At 38.8% G+C, this 17,545-nt stretch overlaps 3 protein-coding genes across 4 annotated transcripts in view; 2 read left to right on the forward strand and 1 right to left on the reverse strand.

The window, feature by feature from the left end:
- Positions 1 to 6,557, forward strand: part of tlr5b (toll-like receptor 5b) — a 12,357-nt gene extending 5,800 nt beyond the window's left edge. Inside the window, exons 1-2 of one of the 2 annotated variants that reach the window (XM_016517882.1) lie at positions 3,465 to 3,661; positions 3,896 to 6,557. In XM_016517882.1, the coding sequence (XP_016373368.1) occupies positions 3,906 to 6,542 (2,637 nt within the window). In that variant the 5' untranslated portion in view covers positions 3,465 to 3,661; positions 3,896 to 3,905 and the 3' untranslated portion in view covers positions 6,543 to 6,557. Of the gene's footprint in view, positions 1 to 3,464; positions 3,662 to 3,895 lie in introns of those variants that run through there. The other variant, XM_016517883.1, reaches the window with a different exon arrangement.
- A 1,345-nt stretch (positions 6,558 to 7,902) lies between these two features.
- Positions 7,903 to 11,351, forward strand: tlr5a (toll-like receptor 5a). Its single transcript, XM_016517881.1, has 2 exons — positions 7,903 to 8,091; positions 8,598 to 11,351. The coding sequence occupies exon 2, from the start codon at positions 8,608 to 8,610 to the stop codon at positions 11,266 to 11,268; it is 2,661 nt and encodes an 886-aa protein (XP_016373367.1). The 5' UTR covers positions 7,903 to 8,091; positions 8,598 to 8,607; the 3' UTR covers positions 11,269 to 11,351.
- A 787-nt stretch (positions 11,352 to 12,138) lies between these two features.
- The window catches only part of LOC107712570 (protein dispatched homolog 1-like), a 7,721-nt gene continuing 2,314 nt past the window's right edge, over positions 12,139 to 17,545 (reverse strand). Inside the window, exons 3-4 of the mRNA XM_016517879.1 lie at positions 16,427 to 16,524; positions 12,139 to 16,318 (exon numbers count right to left, since the gene is read on the reverse strand). Of these exons, the coding sequence (XP_016373365.1) occupies positions 12,740 to 16,318; positions 16,427 to 16,524 (3,677 nt within the window). The 3' untranslated portion in view covers positions 12,139 to 12,739. The remainder of the gene's footprint in view (positions 16,319 to 16,426; positions 16,525 to 17,545) is intronic.

Raw genomic sequence — 17,545 nt, forward strand, 5'->3', positions numbered from 1 at the left:
ACTTTGTTACAAAAAACAACATAACGCACACATATTATTACCACTGTGTCATCTGTCGCAGTTGCACCGATCGACCGTTGGAATTTAAAATTTTAACCCAACTGGTTGCGTTGTTATAGAAATAACCCAATAAACATAGGAATAACCCAACAAAACGACCCAACATGTTTAACCCAGATATTGGGTACAGTAAATAACCCAACGTTTTTTAGAGTGCAGGCACGTGCAAAATGGTGGTGGGGGGGGGCTTTGGGGGCTCAAGCCCTTGCCCTTTTTCAAAATTATTCAAAAGTGCCCCTCTCAGACAAATAGCAAAGATATTGTAGTCAATAAAACAAAATGCATTTGAATTCATTAACATGACAATGTGTACAAAACGGTAACTAATCGCTCAAAAGTCGGAAAATTCCTGTTTATTTTTACATATCTGCAAATCTGTCGATCTGAGGCGTTGCTATGGGATGCGTGCGTTTTGCTTGACTGACTGATATTCCACAGTCTGTTCGGAAACCTACACTCTAAAAAATGCTGGGTTAAATACAACTAGCAATTGGGTTGTTTTGACCCAGCGGTTGGGTTACCCAACCAGAAGGTTGGGTTAAACATTTAACCCAACCGCTGGGTCAAAACAACCCAATAGCTGGGTTTGTCCCTTTTTAACCCAGAGCTGGGTTATATTTAACCCAGCATTTTTTAGAGTGTAGGCTCTCAAATATGGATCTTTCAGTGAGTGGGTCACGGAAGGAAAAAAATAAACCAAACAATATTTTAAAAAAAATGTTCATCAATAATCAAAGCTAGTGTGCCGATTTAATTACAAATCCATATATTATATATTTTAAAATATTACATAATTCATCAATGCCCGTTTGTCATGTATAATACACCAACCAATCATGATCTGGCACAAGTTCAAATTTCATTGGACAATAATGTGAAGTGGAGCAGTCATTTTCCGTTCTTATTCATAAATCGGTTGAAAATTGCATGGGACAGACGAGCTTATTTGTGGAGCGATCTGGATCTGCGGTTTGTCTCATTTTATAAATCAAATTACATCGCTGAGAAAATGGATGCTAAATGACTACAAAAGCACGGCACAAAACCGTGCTGCGCCAAAAGTCGGCAATAATGGTAATCAGTATTCAATTCACTTATATTTATGTATGATACACGTTACTATTTCATGAAACTATCATAGTTAATGAAGCCCAAGTGCCACCTACAGGCCTATTATGTGAAGTGTAGGCTGGCGAAATGGTGACATGAAAGGACTTTATTATATTACCATTTTGATAATTATGCAGCATTATGAAAGTGTCTTATGCTCATCAAGCCTGCATTTATTTGATCAAAAATACAGAAAAACTATAATATTGTGAAATATTATTACAATTTAAAATAATGTTTATCTATTTTAATATACTTTAAAATATAATTTATTTCTGTGATGCAAAGCTGAATTTTCAGCATCATTACTGCAGTCTTCAGTGCATGATCCTTCAGAAATCATTCTAATATGCTGATTTATTATCAATGTTGGAAACAGTTGTGCTGCTTAATTTTATTTATTCATTTATTATTATTATTATCTTTTTTTTTTTTGGAACCCGTGATACTTTTTTTAGGGTTCATTGATATAAAAAATAAAAAGAACAGTATTTATTCAAAATAGGGATGTTTTCTAACAATATCAATCTTTATCTCTGTTTCTATAAATTTAGCAAATCTTTGCTGAATGAAAACTAATTTCTTTCAAAACAAAAAACAAAAAAAAAGCTTTTCAACATATATTGTTACAAAAGTTATATTTTAAATAAATGCTGTGCTTTAAAAAAAAACAAAAAACTTTTTATTAATCAAAGAATCCTGAAAAAAGTATCACAGGTTTCCAACATTGATAATAAATCAGCATTGCATAAAATGTATTTTACCAGATTACAGTGTCTGGTAAAATATCACTAGTGCCTCACACAAATGTATGTGTCAGATATAAAATATGTTAAATAACTTATTAAATTACTTAGTAATTACTGAGTTGTTAAGGTGTTTTTCACTTGAAAATAATGGTCCAGATCACTAGTAGTTCCTGCAGGCTGACAAGGTAACGCTTGAGTAATTAGTGAGAGGCTAATGTATTTTTCACTTTAAAGCTAAAGTGCTACTAAGGAACTACTAGTGATCTGGACCATTATTTTAAAGTGAAAAACACGTTAACCCCTCAGTAATTACTCACAAGTAAATTAATAAGTTATTTAACATTTTATATCTGACATACTGTACAGTCATACATTTGTGTGAAGCACTAGTGATATTTTACCAGTAGGTCTTTTGGAGTGGGATACATTGATACTGAACTGACACGAAGCAGAGATCATAATTGTGAACTAATTCAATCATGAGCTTGTCAGCATCACTTCTTAATTATTAACATTTTTAAGTGAATTTTCATTTTTATTATTATTCTATGTTTAAGTTTGAACATCCATCCTTTGGTAAGAGTAGTAGTCACAATTTTAAAATGTAGCCGACTTATTTGGGGGATATCAAATTCATAAATTAGTTTCCACAAAGAACCCAATTGTTCACTTTTAAGACGTCACTGTTGTGATTAGTAATTAATGGGTTATTCTTTATTAACTGGTCATAGTTCACAAGTAGTTCTCAATGAGGATATTTTTATTTAATAATTATCAAATATCTAATAAGGAACTACCTTGTCCTAAATTTGCTACTACTTACTGTTTAGTTAATCTTGCTTCTCTATTAGTTAATAGTATTGAGTTAAGTGTTAATGTAGTACTAGGCTACCTATTACTTCCTGCATAGTTACTTGTTAACAACGGACCATTATTCTAAAGTGTTACCAAATTTCCCTTACAGAAGCCAACCTTGATTCGTCCTCTCTCTCCAATCTGTGTCCAAATATGAAGATAGAAATGCACAGTGCAGCATTAATGGATATTATTTCTAAACATTTGATTTAATCTTATTGATGTTATTACCTTCCTACAGAAGTTTCTGCTGGTCTTCCGAGTAGGCTAATGTTGGTAAAGGACCCCCTCTAGTGGGCAGTAAGGAACTAGTTCAAGTGCAGTTAGGTTACTTCATACTCATACATCACTCACGTGAAATAAAAAGTTAGTGCTTTATCTTCAAGAGTGGCAAGAGTTAATGTCCAATCATTGCAGTTGCTGTCAGTTGACTAATCATTGATCATTCCTGTATTGCACAATTGTATTCCATTTCTACGCTGTTTATTTCACTGTAAATAAATAAACGAAGATTCTGGTCTTAAAACGACGTTCTGAATAACAAAGTTCAATAAAACTGTTGCTACTGTTAAAATATTGCTACCGATGAAAACTCACGACCTTATTAAAGAAGCTGAAATGATTGTAGTTTTCCAGAGTTACAGTGCTCACACTCGAACTCCTTTCCGGAAAACGAATCATTGTGTCAGAAAGTTATTTCCTATTTCAGAAATGTTGGGAAACGCAAATGAAATGAAGAGAGAGAGAACGGAGGAAGAACTCACTAGAAACTCAAGCGAGAGGACGGATAGCTGTTTATTCGACGCTGTACGAGTCTTAATATTGCATTATTGAAACTTCCTCATTATTTCACGCCAAAACGCTGTATGGATTAGTGACCGAACCCGGTAAGACGCTGAATTATTGCTGTGTTATGTCATGACCTCGTAGTAGCCTACAACTTTCAGATTGCTGAATGTATCAGAATGTATCTTTTCCCGTTTAAAACGTCTGTGTGCAGTAGTTAATGCTTTGAAGTCAGTGAACCTTGAACTAGTCAAACAAACATCTTACAAAAGTATGTCATCTCAAAAAACGAAACCATTTTTAACACTAAAATGCATGTGTTTTTTTCCCCACAGTGCTCTCAGAATGGAATATATATTTATACTGATCCTTTTTGGATTGTGCATCAACACTGAAGTTGTGAAAAGCACCTCGGTGTGTTCAGTTAATGACTATGCTGCCTTCTGCATAGATAGAGGTCTTCATCATGTGCCAGAGGTGCCCACACATGTAAATCATATGGATCTGAGTTTAAACAGCATTGCTGAACTCAACGAAACCTCCTTTTCTCGTCTTGAAGGTCTACAAGTCCTTAAAGTCGAGCAACAGACACCAGGACTTGTGATCAGAAACAACACGTTTAGAAGACTCTCCAATCTAATATTACTTAAACTTGACTACAACTTCTTCCTGCAAATAGAGACGGAGGCTTTTAATGGATTATCCAACCTTGAGATTCTCACTCTCACTCAGTGCAGTTTAGACGGTTCTGTTTTGTCTGGTGATGTCCTCAAACCTCTGGTGTCTCTACAGATGCTTGTCTTGCGTAATAACAACATTCACAGAATCCAGCCGGCATCGTTCTTTTTAAATATGAGGAGATTCCACGTGCTGGATCTCTCTCACAACAAAGTGAAGAGCATCTGTGAAGAAGACCTCCTCAGCTTTCAGGGTAAACATTTCACGCTTCTGCAACTGGCCTCCGTGACACTGCAAGACATGAATGAGTACTGGTTAGGATGGGACAAGTGTGGAAACCCGTTTAAGAACATGTCCGTAACTGTATTGGACCTATCTGGAAACGGCTTTAAAGTTCCCATGGCAAAGCGTTTTTTTGATGCAATCACTGGTACAAAAATCCTTGGTCTCATTCTCAGTAACAGTTACAACATGGGCAGTTCTTTTGGTCATAACAATTTCCCAGATCCAGACAAATTCACATTCAAGGGTCTTGAGGTTAGTGGTCTTAAGGTTTTCGATTTGTCCCAATCACATATTTTTGCTTTGTCAAATTCAGTATTTAGTCATTTTTCAGATCTAGAACAAATTACATTGGCACAAAATGAGATCAACATGATTGAAAACAATGCATTTTTGGGTATGACTGATCTACAAAATCTAAACCTGTCCAACAACTTCCTGGGTAGCATTGATTCTAAAACATTTCAGAATCTAGAGAAACTTGAGGTGCTTGATTTGTCTTACAACCATATAAGGGTGCTTGGAGATCAATCATTTCAGGGACTCCCAAGTTTACTCAACTTAAATTTAACAGAAAATGCTCTGGAGTCAATTCACAAATTTGCAACCCTACCAAACCTGAAGAAACTCTACTTGGGTGAGAACAGAATTTCATCTTTGTCTAGTTTACCCAACATTGCTAAAAATCTCACGACCCTTGACCTGGAATTCAACAGATTAAAAGACTTGTCAGATTTGTACACTATACTATGGGAATTTCCTCAAATAGAAAAAATCTTTCTTCGAGGTAACATGTTTTCGATGTGTCATAATCAGAGACAAATAGTGGTTTCAGACAAACTACAACTCCTTAATCTCGAGCTTTCAACAATGCAACTGATCTGGTCTGAAGGAAAATGTTTTAATGTGTTTAACAATCTTCACCAGTTAGAACAGCTTTCTCTGGCTTCCAACGGACTTCAGTCGCTTCCCAAAGACATTTTCAAAGATCTTACTTCTTTGTTCTTTTTGGATTTGTCCTTCAACTCTTTGAAGTACCTTCCTAATGGTATATTCCCTAAAAGTCTTCAGATACTTAATCTTGAATACAACTCTATTTATTCAGTGGATCCAAACCTCTTTAGCACCCTCAGCTACCTCAGCCTGATAAAAAACCAGTTCCGTTGTGACTGCAACCTAAGGGATTTCCAAACATGGCTAAATCAAACCAACGTAACCCTTTTTCACCCCATTGAGGATGTGACATGTGCCAGTCCTGAGGATCAGTACATGGTTTCGGTTGTGAGATCCAGCATTCAATGCGAGGATGAAGAGGATGAGAGGAGCGTTGAAAAACTGAGGCTTGTGCTTTTTATTTTCTGTTCCGCACTGATCATATTATTCACTGCTAGCGCCATCATTTATGTCCGTCGACGTGGCTACATCTTCAAGCTTTACAAAAAACGTATTGCTAAACTTGTGGCTGGAAAGCAACAGGAGCCCGATCCTGATCGATTCCTGTATGACGTGTATCTTTGTTTCAGTTCCAGTGATATTAAGTGGGTAGAAAGAGCGCTGTTGAAGAGGCTCGACTCTCAGTTCTCAGAGCAGAATACACTCCGCTGCTGCTTTGAGGAGCGAGACTTCATACCCGGGGAGGACCATCTTACCAACATGCGAAATGCTATTCAGAATAGTCAAAAAACCCTTTGTGTGCTGTCTGAACATTTCCTGAAGGATGGTTGGTGTTTAGAAACCTTCAGTCTGGCACAAAAAAGGATGCAAGTGGACCTTGAAGACATTCTGGTGGTGCTGGTTGTAGGGAACATACCGCAGTACAGGTTACTAAAGTACAAGCAAGTGAGATCCTACATTGAGAACAGAAGATACCTTCTGTGGCCCGATGACAGCCAGGACTTAGATTGGTTTTATGACCAACTTTTGCATAAAATTAAAAAAGACACCAAGGTTAAGCAAACAAATCAACCAACTGGACAAACAAAGGCTGATGCAACAAATATCCATGCAAACACAGCAGTATAATCATGGTATATTTGTTCAATACATTTTACATTACCAAATAATGCATAATGGAGATCTTGATTGGGTATAATTATCTCATGATTTCCATTTACAAATATATGATTCATAATGAAAAAATATTATAAATAAAAATATTTGTCTGGTAACATGCTGCTAATTTCAGTAAATGCCTGAAAATGTAATCTGCAAATAAATGTCAAAACCTGAAAATGTTAACTGGGGGAAAAAAAAGACACTCAGTACACTGATATTCAACTTATTTCCTGAATACAAGTAACTGGGGGAAAAGACACTCAGTACACTGATATTCAACTTATTTCCTGAATACAAGGGCAAAAACAAGGAAGCCACTGCAGTGAAAACACAATAAGATGACACAATGCTTTTGGGTAATAACGGATTGCACATTGTTAATGAAATTCATAAAGAAACCTCAGAATTGACATATTCTGTCATTTAAGTGTTGGCCTTTGTACTTGGAACAGTTTGGAAATTGTAGCAATCGCATGTCTGATTAAATAAATATTAAATCGAAACTTTCCATTGTCAGAGAACTAATTCCGCAACTTTCATTGAAGAACTGATCATAATATATCTTTGGTTGACCTCACGATGCCATCTGGCATAATTTCCTGTTATGATCCGTTCATTTTAATAAGGCACACTGTAAAAAAATACAAATAAAAGACAACATTGCAAAGCTAATATTAACATTGTGATTTATGTACAGAAAGCAATCTTTCAGTGACACCTTGTGCAAACATAGCTGACCAAAGAATAGCCTTCAAATGTTCCTTTGAAAGAAAGACGGATTAAACCATTTTGAAGCTGAGAGCTAGGCCAGAAATGGAGACATCTGCTATTATATACATAAGACCTGATTTAGTAGTTCTGCTGGCAGTGTGTAATTCTCATTTTAATATATATTAACAGTGTTCATTTTAATTAAATTATTTATATGCTAAACTTCACTATTTTTCCTCTAGTCATCTTCAGAATACAGGAAGATTTATTAAAACAGTTCAGTAGTCACAAATTAATATCTGCTCATTATTAAAGTTAATACGACTGCAATAACAGCTGATTTTATAGATATAATTTTTTCTTTAATTAAACATACAAAGTTACTTTAATAACACGGGCTGCCCCTATATAGTAGATACATACTGCATCTTAGTAGCCTAAATCCCGGTAAAATAAGTTGTCTCGTGCAGAGCGGAGTGATACTGCACTATAATCACTATAAGGGCAAAAAGGTAACAAAACACACCGTTAATGTGCTGCATATGTCACCGTTCCGTGAATATTCGTACTAGTATCTGAACGTTTGTTCAGTACTCACACTTGAAGAATCCCTTACCGGAAAATGAGTCACTGGGTCAGAAAGTTATTTCCCATTTCAGAGATGTTGAGAAACACACATGAAACGAAGAAGGGGGAGAGAAGAGGAGGAACTCCACATTATCGCCGCACGGAACTCTTGAAACTTGACAATAAAATGACTTCAGAAACTGCTGAACAGTTTAACACTGGATTAATGGCCGAACAGGTAAGACGCGAAAAACTATTTTTCGGTTGTTATTAGTATTTATGAACTCTGCAGTAAAGCTCTCACACGTATCGGATCACTGATAGTAAAATCTCGTAAGAATGTAATGAATTTCACATTAAAAACTTGTTTAAGCCCCTAAAGTCACTGGACTTTGAACTATAAGCAAACGATTTGTAAGATAGGCTAAACCTGCTACAGAAGTAGCTGGCTGTGCTATTAGATGCCTTATTCAGTTCTGTGGTTTTAGTCTTTACTAAATTATGCTTGGATTGCATTATTTAACTTTTTGGTGTCCACAATTGCAAACTTAAAATGCACAATACTTTACCCAAGAAAGAAAATTTTGCCATCATATAGCTTACTCGCCCTTGTGTTTCTGACTTTCTTCTACTGCAGTGGAGTAGCTACAAAAGGAAAAATATTTGAGTAACACAACAGAATTGTCTTTTTTGGGGTGAACTGTTTTAACCGTCCTTTTTATAATGCGTTTTTTTTTTCTACAGTGATCTCAGAATGGCAACAAGACACATATTATCTCGGCTCCTCCTTGGATTATGCATGAGCACTCACATTGTGAAATGCACCTCCGTGTGTTCAGTCGACGGCTCTGTTGTCCTCTGCACAGATAGAGGCCTTCAAGAGGTGCCAGAGCTGCCCAAGCATGTAAATAACTTGGATCTGAGTAACAACAGCATTGCTGAACTCCATGAAACATCCTTTTCTCATGTGGAAGGTCTACAAGTCATCATACTGATGCACCAAACACCAGGGCTTGTGATCAGAAACAATACATTCAGAAGACTCTCTAATTTAACATCACTTCAGCTAGACTACAACCACCTGCTGCAAATGGATACAGGAGCGTTTAACGGATTATCCAACCTTAAAAATCTCACTCTCAGTCAGTGCAGTTTAAATGGTTCTGTTTTGTCTGGTGACGTCCTCAAACCTCTGGTGTCTCTACAGATGCTTGTCTTACGCAATAACAACATTCACAGAATCCAGCCGGCATCGTTCTTTTTAAATATGAGGAGATTCCACGTGCTGGATCTCTCTCACAACAAAGTGAAGAGCATCTGTGAAGAAGACCTCCTCAGCTTTCAGGGTAAACATTTCACGCTTCTGCAACTGGCCTCCGTGACACTGCAAGACATGAATGAGTACTGGTTAGGATGGGACAAGTGTGGAAACCCGTTTAAGAACATGTCCGTAACTGTATTGGACCTATCTGGAAACGGCTTTAAAGTTCCCATGGCAAAGCGTTTTTTTGATGCAATCACTGGTACAAAAATCCTTGGTCTCATTCTCAGTAACAGTTACAACATGGGCAGTTCTTTTGGTCATAACAATTTCCCAGATCCAGACAAATTCACATTCAAGGGTCTTGAGGCGAGTGGTGTTAAGACTTTCGATCTGTCCAGTTCAAATATTTTTTCTCTGTCATATTCAGTATTTAGTTATTTGCCAGATCTAGAACAAATTACACTGGCACAAAGTCAGATCAACAAGATTGAAAACAATGCATTTTGGGGTATGACAAATTTACTACAGCTAAACCTGTCCAAAAACGTCCTGGGTATTATTAATTCTGAAACTTTTCAGAATCTAGAGAAACTTGAGGTGCTTGATTTGTCATATAATCATATATGGACGCTTGGACATCAGTCATTTCAAGGACTTCCAAATCTACTCAACTTAAATTTAACAGGAAATTCGCTCAAATATGCACATACATTTGCAAGCCTACCAAGCCTGGAGAAGCTCTACTTGGGTGACAACAAAATTACACATGCGTCCAATTTACTCAACATTGCCACAAACCTCAAAACCCTTTACCTGCAATTTAACAAAATATCTTCCACGTCAGAGTTCTACACGATACTAGAGAAGTTTCCTCAAATCGAGGAAATAGTTTTTCGAGGTAATGAACTTGTTTATTGCCCTGATGACGAGCATAAAGTGCTTTCACAAAAAATACAAATCCTTGATCTTGCGATTGCAGGTCTGGAAGTTATCTGGTCAGAAGGAACATGTTTAAACCTATTTGACGATCTTCACCAGTTAGAAGCGCTTTTTCTTAGTTCCAACAGACTTCAGTCGCTTCCCAAAGACATTTTCAAAGACCTCACCTCTTTGATCTTTTTGGATTTGTCCTCCAATTCTTTGAAGTACCTTCCTAATGGTATTTTCCCTAAAAGTTTACAATATCTTAATCTTGAATACAACTCTGTTTATTCAGTGGATCCAAACCTCTTCAGCACCCTCAGCTACCTCAGCCTGCTGGGCAATGGATTTAATTGTGACTGCAACCTAAGGGATTTCCAAACATGGCTAAATCAAACCAACGTAACCCTTTTTCACCCCATTGAGGATGTGACATGTGCCAGTCCTGAGGATCAGTACATGGTTTCGGTTGTTAGATCCAGCATTCAATGTGAGGATGAAGAGGATGAGAGGAGCGTTGAAAAACTGAGGCTTGCGCTTTTCATTTGCTGTACCGCACTAATCATATTATTCACTGCCAGCGCCATCATTTATGTCTGTCAACGTGGCTACATCTTCAAACTTTACAAAAAACTTGTTGCTAAACTTGTGGATGAAAAGCAAGAGAAGCCTGAGCCCGATCCTGATCGATTCCTGTATGACGTGTATCTTTGTTTCAGTTCCAGTGATATTAAGTGGGTAGAAAGAGCGCTGTTGAAGAGGCTCGACTCTCAGTTCTCAGAGCAGAATACACTCCGCTGCTGCTTTGAGGAGCGAGACTTCATACCCGGGGAGGACCATCTTACCAACATGCGAAATGCTATTCAGAATAGTCAAAAAACCCTTTGTGTGCTGTCTGAACATTTCCTGAAGGATGGTTGGTGCTTGGAAACCTTCAACCTGGCTCAGTGCAGAATGCTAGTGGAACTTAAAGACATTCTGGTGGTGCTGGTTGCAGGGAACATACCGCAGTACAGGTTACTGAAGTACGAACAACTGAGATCCTACATTGAGACCAGAAGGTACCTTACGTGGCCCGACGACAACCAGGACTTGGAGTGGTTTTATGACCAACTTCTGCATAAAATAAGAAAAAACACCAAGGTTAAACAAACAAATGCTAAAGAAAAAGACAAGGAGGTCAAAAACAATCCTGAAGCAGCAAATGTTCATGCGGACACGGCAGTGTAACTGTGAAGGACTTCGTTTGGACATACCTTTCTTTGCTTTTGGTGAGGTTCTCATTCGTCCTACTGTGTTTGACCCACTTTCTTTTGGACATTGACGTCTATAAAAATTAAGTGTATTAAGCTTGACACCATACTGAACTGTATAATTATAAGAGTTTATTTTGTATTATCCAAAATGTGCTGTAGCATGAACTTCTCACTCAGCTGGTGTAAAGTTCAATGGAACTGTGACATTACAGATACATCTTTATTCGGATGAACGGATACCTGCATTAACACTGTAATTGCTTTAAATATTGTTTTATTATGTAAATGGCACACCTTTTTAATTTTTATTTTCATTCTGTTTCAGGATTTGGCACAAAGTTGAATAAATCATACTGTGTGTTACAATTCAAGTGTTCAAAATATCTGTGGGACACTACTTGGTTTTTAAATAAAACGTGACTTTTAAAGATAATGTACTACTTTGTAAAATTATACTTTGTTTATAATTCTATTTTGCATTCAGTTATTTGAATGAACCTTGGCAAATACCAAATGGTTACTGCTAAAAAAGGACAAATGTTGGATACACTACATATATATATATATATTTTTTTTTTTACAACCGGTACCAATTATTTAAAATTTACCAAATTTGATGTTATACATTTAAATTATTATGATTAATACTATTACTACACCAGATAGCAGCCTTTAATGGTACACCCAATATTAACAAATAATACAAAATTTGTAAATATTTATAATTATCTTTCTATTAAAAAAAAGAACAGAACAGATTCTAATTTTCAAAAATGAGTAAAAAAACGTACATGTCAAGAACGTAATACTTAAAAGAATACTTAATTTTGCATGTAGTATATTTGACAAAAACCATTTTCTTTTGTGTTAAGTCACATAAACTGACTCAATTTCCCTGAAGTCCTGAGGCTAATGTAAATGTTTGCGCACTGCAGGAAGAGGCGATTTTATCTAAGAAACTGGAAAAAAGGAGACGACTTTGAAAGAAAGCACAATGAGTCTTTCAATTCACCATCACAGAAACTATTGAAGTTTGCTTGTGAAGTATTAAAAACTTTATAAGCGAAACATTCAAATCAGCATCAACAAAAAAGTGCATGACTCAAATACATACACAACACACATACATAAAATATATACAAGTTCATATAAAATGTGCAGGAAAATAATTCTGATTATGTTTTTCTGTTCCCATGAAAAAGTGATGGCCTGTGGCCAGACATTAAAAACATTATCTAAAACAGATGTCACAAATACCAGCCAGTGGGTCAAAATAGTGTCCTCTTAAATCAGACAAAAGTTTTCCTTGACGTCATGTCAGGATTCCCATGCACATAATGTCAAGAAACTCTTTCCTGTCAGGAAACAACCAGTTGCTTTTCTGTGCTAAATCTTAATATGGCAATATGTTCTGATATCTCAATCTAACGCTCTCATTTTAAATGTTAGCATAAACTCTCAGATGAGGCTTTTGAATTAACGGCAATAGTAGGCACGCTGGTTTTTGGTTTGTGAAACTCTACAGAATTGCACTTCGCTTTTACAGTCTTTTTAAAACAGTTAATTTTTTTGGGAGATACAGGCTCTGCCCTTTCATTATTGTCTTTGTTACTCAGATTGCATTTGACACTTCCTTCCCGTACCACTGGAATCGCTTCACGAATCTCACGACTGTCCTGCAGCAAAACACAAGTGCCATTTACTTTTGTTTTTATATGGTTCCATGGTATTTTGTGAGGGGTCAGGGAATTTAATGCTAGGCCCCCTGTCTTCTGTGTATCGTGATTAACAGTACAGACCCGAGTTGTGTCAGGTAAAGCACAGCGCTGAACATCTGGAAACTGAATAGGAGCTGGAAAGTTCTGGCTCTCTGGTAGAGGTGAATTGGGGCCACACACATTGATGTGGGACCCGTCGTGCACTGCAGTATCGGACGACAGTGCCTGATGCAAAAGTTGCACTGCGTGCATGCTGTAGCCCCCAGGGAAACATCTGTGAGGGGCTGGCCTTGATGTTTGGCTCTGTGAGCAATGTTGGAAGTGGCCACAGTTTACGTAGCAGTCAGCGGGAGTGTGCACTGTATCCCGTGAGGACCGAAGGTTCTGACCCACAGGTAAGTGATTGGTCTGTTTACCAGGGCATGGGGTTTCTCGAGATTGGCTGCAAGGACGGTAGGGAGTCCTTTGTCGCTCCCTCATATACTGATGCATGGAGTTCTCACAGGCGCCCCTTGTACTGTACGCAAATTGATGAAGATGTGAAAGCTCTGTGCCTGGTAAGCCATTTTCAATCTCAGGACTGGGTTCTCCTGGGTCGGTGCAGCTTTTGAAGGTTGAGTGATGAGAAGTGATGCCATTGTGCAACTGTGTACATGCTTCCTGTTCCTCATCCGAGGCCTTTTCCTCATTCCTGACATTCAACGCCAAGGGCTCAAGCTCATAGTGTTCGTGTCGACCCTCACTTCTTGCGTTATCTATCTGGTACTTGGTTGTGTAGCAAGCACCGAGTTTACCTTGGTTCGGATTAGATTGGTTTTCAGATGTGTGCTCTGAAAAGGCATAGCACTGGAGTTTCTTTGGCAAAGGAATCTGTCCACAGGTGCCCTGAGGTCCCAAACAGCGACACATGCATTGAAAGAAAAACGTAGCAAATGCCCAACTAATGCACATGATTAGCATCAAAAACGTGCCCAGTTGAGTGTAGGCCAAAACTGTGGATGGCATCATCATCGCACCGGCTACAAAGGTTGTGAGTGCTGCCATCGCTATAGCCGAGCCCATTCTGTTCAAGGAGAATAGCACCTTTCCTTCCCTGTCCGGTTCTGGTGCAAGGCGGTACGCCACTCCATAATGGACAGCAAAGTCCACAGAGAGGCCTACAGCAACTGAGATGGTCACTGATTCGAGCACATTTAGTTCCCAACCCAAGAGCACCAGCGACCCAACTGTGACAAATATGGTTCCGGCAATGGATATGATGGCATAGAGGCTGATGATGATATTCCAGGTGGTCAGGAGCATAACACTGAAGGCCACCACCACCGACAGTGCCATAGCGATAAGAGTCCCATCTGATAGGCTGTCCTGCAGGTCATAGAACTCCAGGTTGCTTACAAACCATCCATAGCTTAGTCCTTCAGGAGCATCAGTCAGCTCCTCCTGAATCCAAGCATCCACTTCTCTGTAAAACTGATGCATCTTCTCGTATGCCAGAGTGAAATGGTAGGTACTTTGAAACTCGAGCACAATTGCTCGAATTGTGTCATTGATGTCAAACCTTGGCCCTGGAGTCTTGCTGTCAAGGTGGTAGATGGTGCTTCGGTCAAGCTCCATAATTGCCCGTTTGATACACAACTCAAAGACGTCTTGTCGGTAAGGGAATGTGGATTGACTACAACAGGGATAGACGGAAGCCTCGTCACAGTCTTGGTTTTCCATCCATTGCTTGAAAGTCTCCATGAAGCAGCTTGTGAAGTCTTGCTCCTCAGACTGGAACACGAAGCTCTGGTTCCTAAGCTTCTGGCAAAAATTGAGAATCCATACCTGACTTGCAGGACTCGCAATGTTGAAGGTTGTGTCAAGTGTTAGTTTACCCTTATTTTTGGGGTTTAGCGGATCTCCGCTGTCAACTGGAGTAACTCCCCAAATGATGGTGATTGGCATGTGGAGGTCTTCCCCGTGGTTGACCCGTTCAAACATGAAGAGTTTTTTGTACTCCGCATCGTAGCGTTCAAAGGGATGGGAAGAGCGGAAAACCTGAAACTCCGACAGCTCCAGAGAAGGCAGTTTCATCTTGGGATTTACGCAAACAACGTATGCACCACCCACCATCATCGCCAAGAACCACAAGAGCCACAAGTAGCGCAACTTGATCACGATGCAAGGCAAAACTTTCTCAAAGAAAATCCGACAGGCCTCTGAAATGCTAAAAAGACACTTGTTGACCATCTGGTACAGGCTTGTCCAAAACGTTGTAGCACCCTCCGTCTGGTGGTGTTGTGACCGAGAACATGTTAAGAGGTTGACCAGGTACCGCTCATGTAGGACCACCACAGCTGGCAACCAGGTGACCATCAGTATGTAGTTAACCAGGATAGCAGTACCAGCATACACACCAAAGCATCGGATGGCAGTGATGTTGCTCACGTAGTTGGCATAGAAGGCAGCGGCTGTGGTAAAGCTGGTGACAAACATTGAGAGTGCCGCGTGCTGAAGCGTGACGCCGACTGTTTCAGAGAGTTCGGAATTGGGTTTGTCAAACTTTGTGTAGTTCCAGACATCGCAGAGCACAAATGCATCGTCGGCGCCAATTCCAACCAGTATGATGAGCGCGGTGAGGTTCATGAAGGGGAAGAAATCAAAGTTGAAGACTACACGGTACAGGAAGTACGAGACGATCAGCGAACTGATAATGGCAAACATTGTCATAAGGGTGATGAACATTGATCTTGTGTAGATGCACATGACCACCAACACAATAACAATAGCTATTGCTGGATACATGGTATCCGTCAGAAGGTAGTCCTGAAATAAGTTGTGTTTGATGCCAAATTCTATTCCTGTGATGGTCGTGATCCCATCCGAGGAGTTCCAGTTCTCAAAGTTGTCCAAGTAAATGTTCATCATTGTTTCACCTTTCTCCGTTGGGGAGAAGAGCATGCTGCACTTGAGGTTAGGCGGAAGGTAGTCCGTGTTCTTTGGATTCAGAAAGTCTTTGTCCACCAAAAAGTGAAAAATCTGATATATGGCATTGTATTTTGTACACTTCCGTGGCACGTTGCCACACTTGAGGTCCTTCTTACGGGTCGTCATGTCCCAGCACTCGGGACCAAGAGTGCCGTTGTGGTAATACTTTGCACAGGACCGCAGGATCTTCAGGGTGTGGGAAACATCTCGCTCTGAGATCTTTTGACAGGAGGACTTGTTAGTAAGCATGGCTATGTAGTTCCCAAGCGTCCAGCTGGGACAGCAGGAGGCAGCAGTGGTGCGCTGACACAGATCCAAGTACTGGGGATGGGAGCGAACCTGCAGGACCAGACATGAAAAACACCAGTAAAACACTCAAAAATTTCTAACATCCCATTATTTATCTGCAAATGCTATAATCAATATATGCAATGCAATGCTACATACCCGTGTATTGTCAAAATTGCACATGGATTTTATTGCCTGTATATTCCACAAGTTCTTTCCCTCTGCAGAGGCAAATACGATTCGGGAATAGCTGTCACCTGTAGAGAGACAATGATTGGTGGTTAAACACTCACAGAAAAAAGGTACAAAAGCTGTCACTGGGGCGGTACCTTTTCAAAAGGTATATGGTACTATAAGCTGCTAATATGTACACTTTAGGTACTAATATGTACCTTATATGCACCCTTAAGGGGTAAATAAGGTACAAATGTATACCTTTTGAAAGGGTACTGCCCCAGTGACAGCTTTTGCACTTTTTTTTTCTGAGAGTGAACCAAAAGCCAGCAGCTTTTCTTCATGAACCACACTAGGTGGCAGATTTGATTAATGTCAACACATCAAACTTTAGTACTATGTATTTAATACATTTGTGCTTAATTTTGGCAGCATACTATTGACTCCAGAAGTAATACTTTTGTTAATGCACACAAAACCAATTCTGAGCAGTTAATAAGGTTAATGTTAAATGTAAACATAAACAGATGTCCTAGAAATGAAGTGCAGAATATAAATAGAATACAAAGTGCCTATATATATATATATATATATATATACACAGTATCTCACAGAAGTGAGTACACCCCTCACATTTTTGTAAATATTTTATTATATCTTTTCATGTGACAACACTGAAGAAATGAAATCAATGCATTTAACAGCTCTGCATGAAAAGCTAAATCATTAAAAAATATATTTGTATAAAATAAAATATGCTATCTACTCTGACTATGGTCTATATACAATTGCTCTTTATGCTGATAGTTATCACCCAAAACCATAATCTAGTTGTTCACGACTTGCAGTCTGATTCTTGTCAGATTTAGACAGCTTTAATGAAACAAAAAACCTCACTAATTATTAATTCCAGAGCACACTGCAGCACACAATTTCAGCCTCCTCACATTGCTGCCATTAGAGATCTGCGATTGAAATGACCGTTATCATTATTACTGACAGAGGGCAGGACTGCTGCTGACAGGCACATGCTGCATGCCTTACAGATGCTCATTCTCTCTCAGACCGCTTCTGTCATGATCTGTAATCCAGCTAATCCAGCTC

The sequence above is a fragment of the Sinocyclocheilus rhinocerous genome, unplaced genomic scaffold, assembly GCF_001515625.1.
Source record: "Sinocyclocheilus rhinocerous isolate Xijiao unplaced genomic scaffold, SAMN03320098_v1.1 scaffold7137, whole genome shotgun sequence".
In the NCBI taxonomy this organism is placed as follows: Eukaryota; Metazoa; Chordata; class Actinopteri; order Cypriniformes; family Cyprinidae; genus Sinocyclocheilus; species Sinocyclocheilus rhinocerous.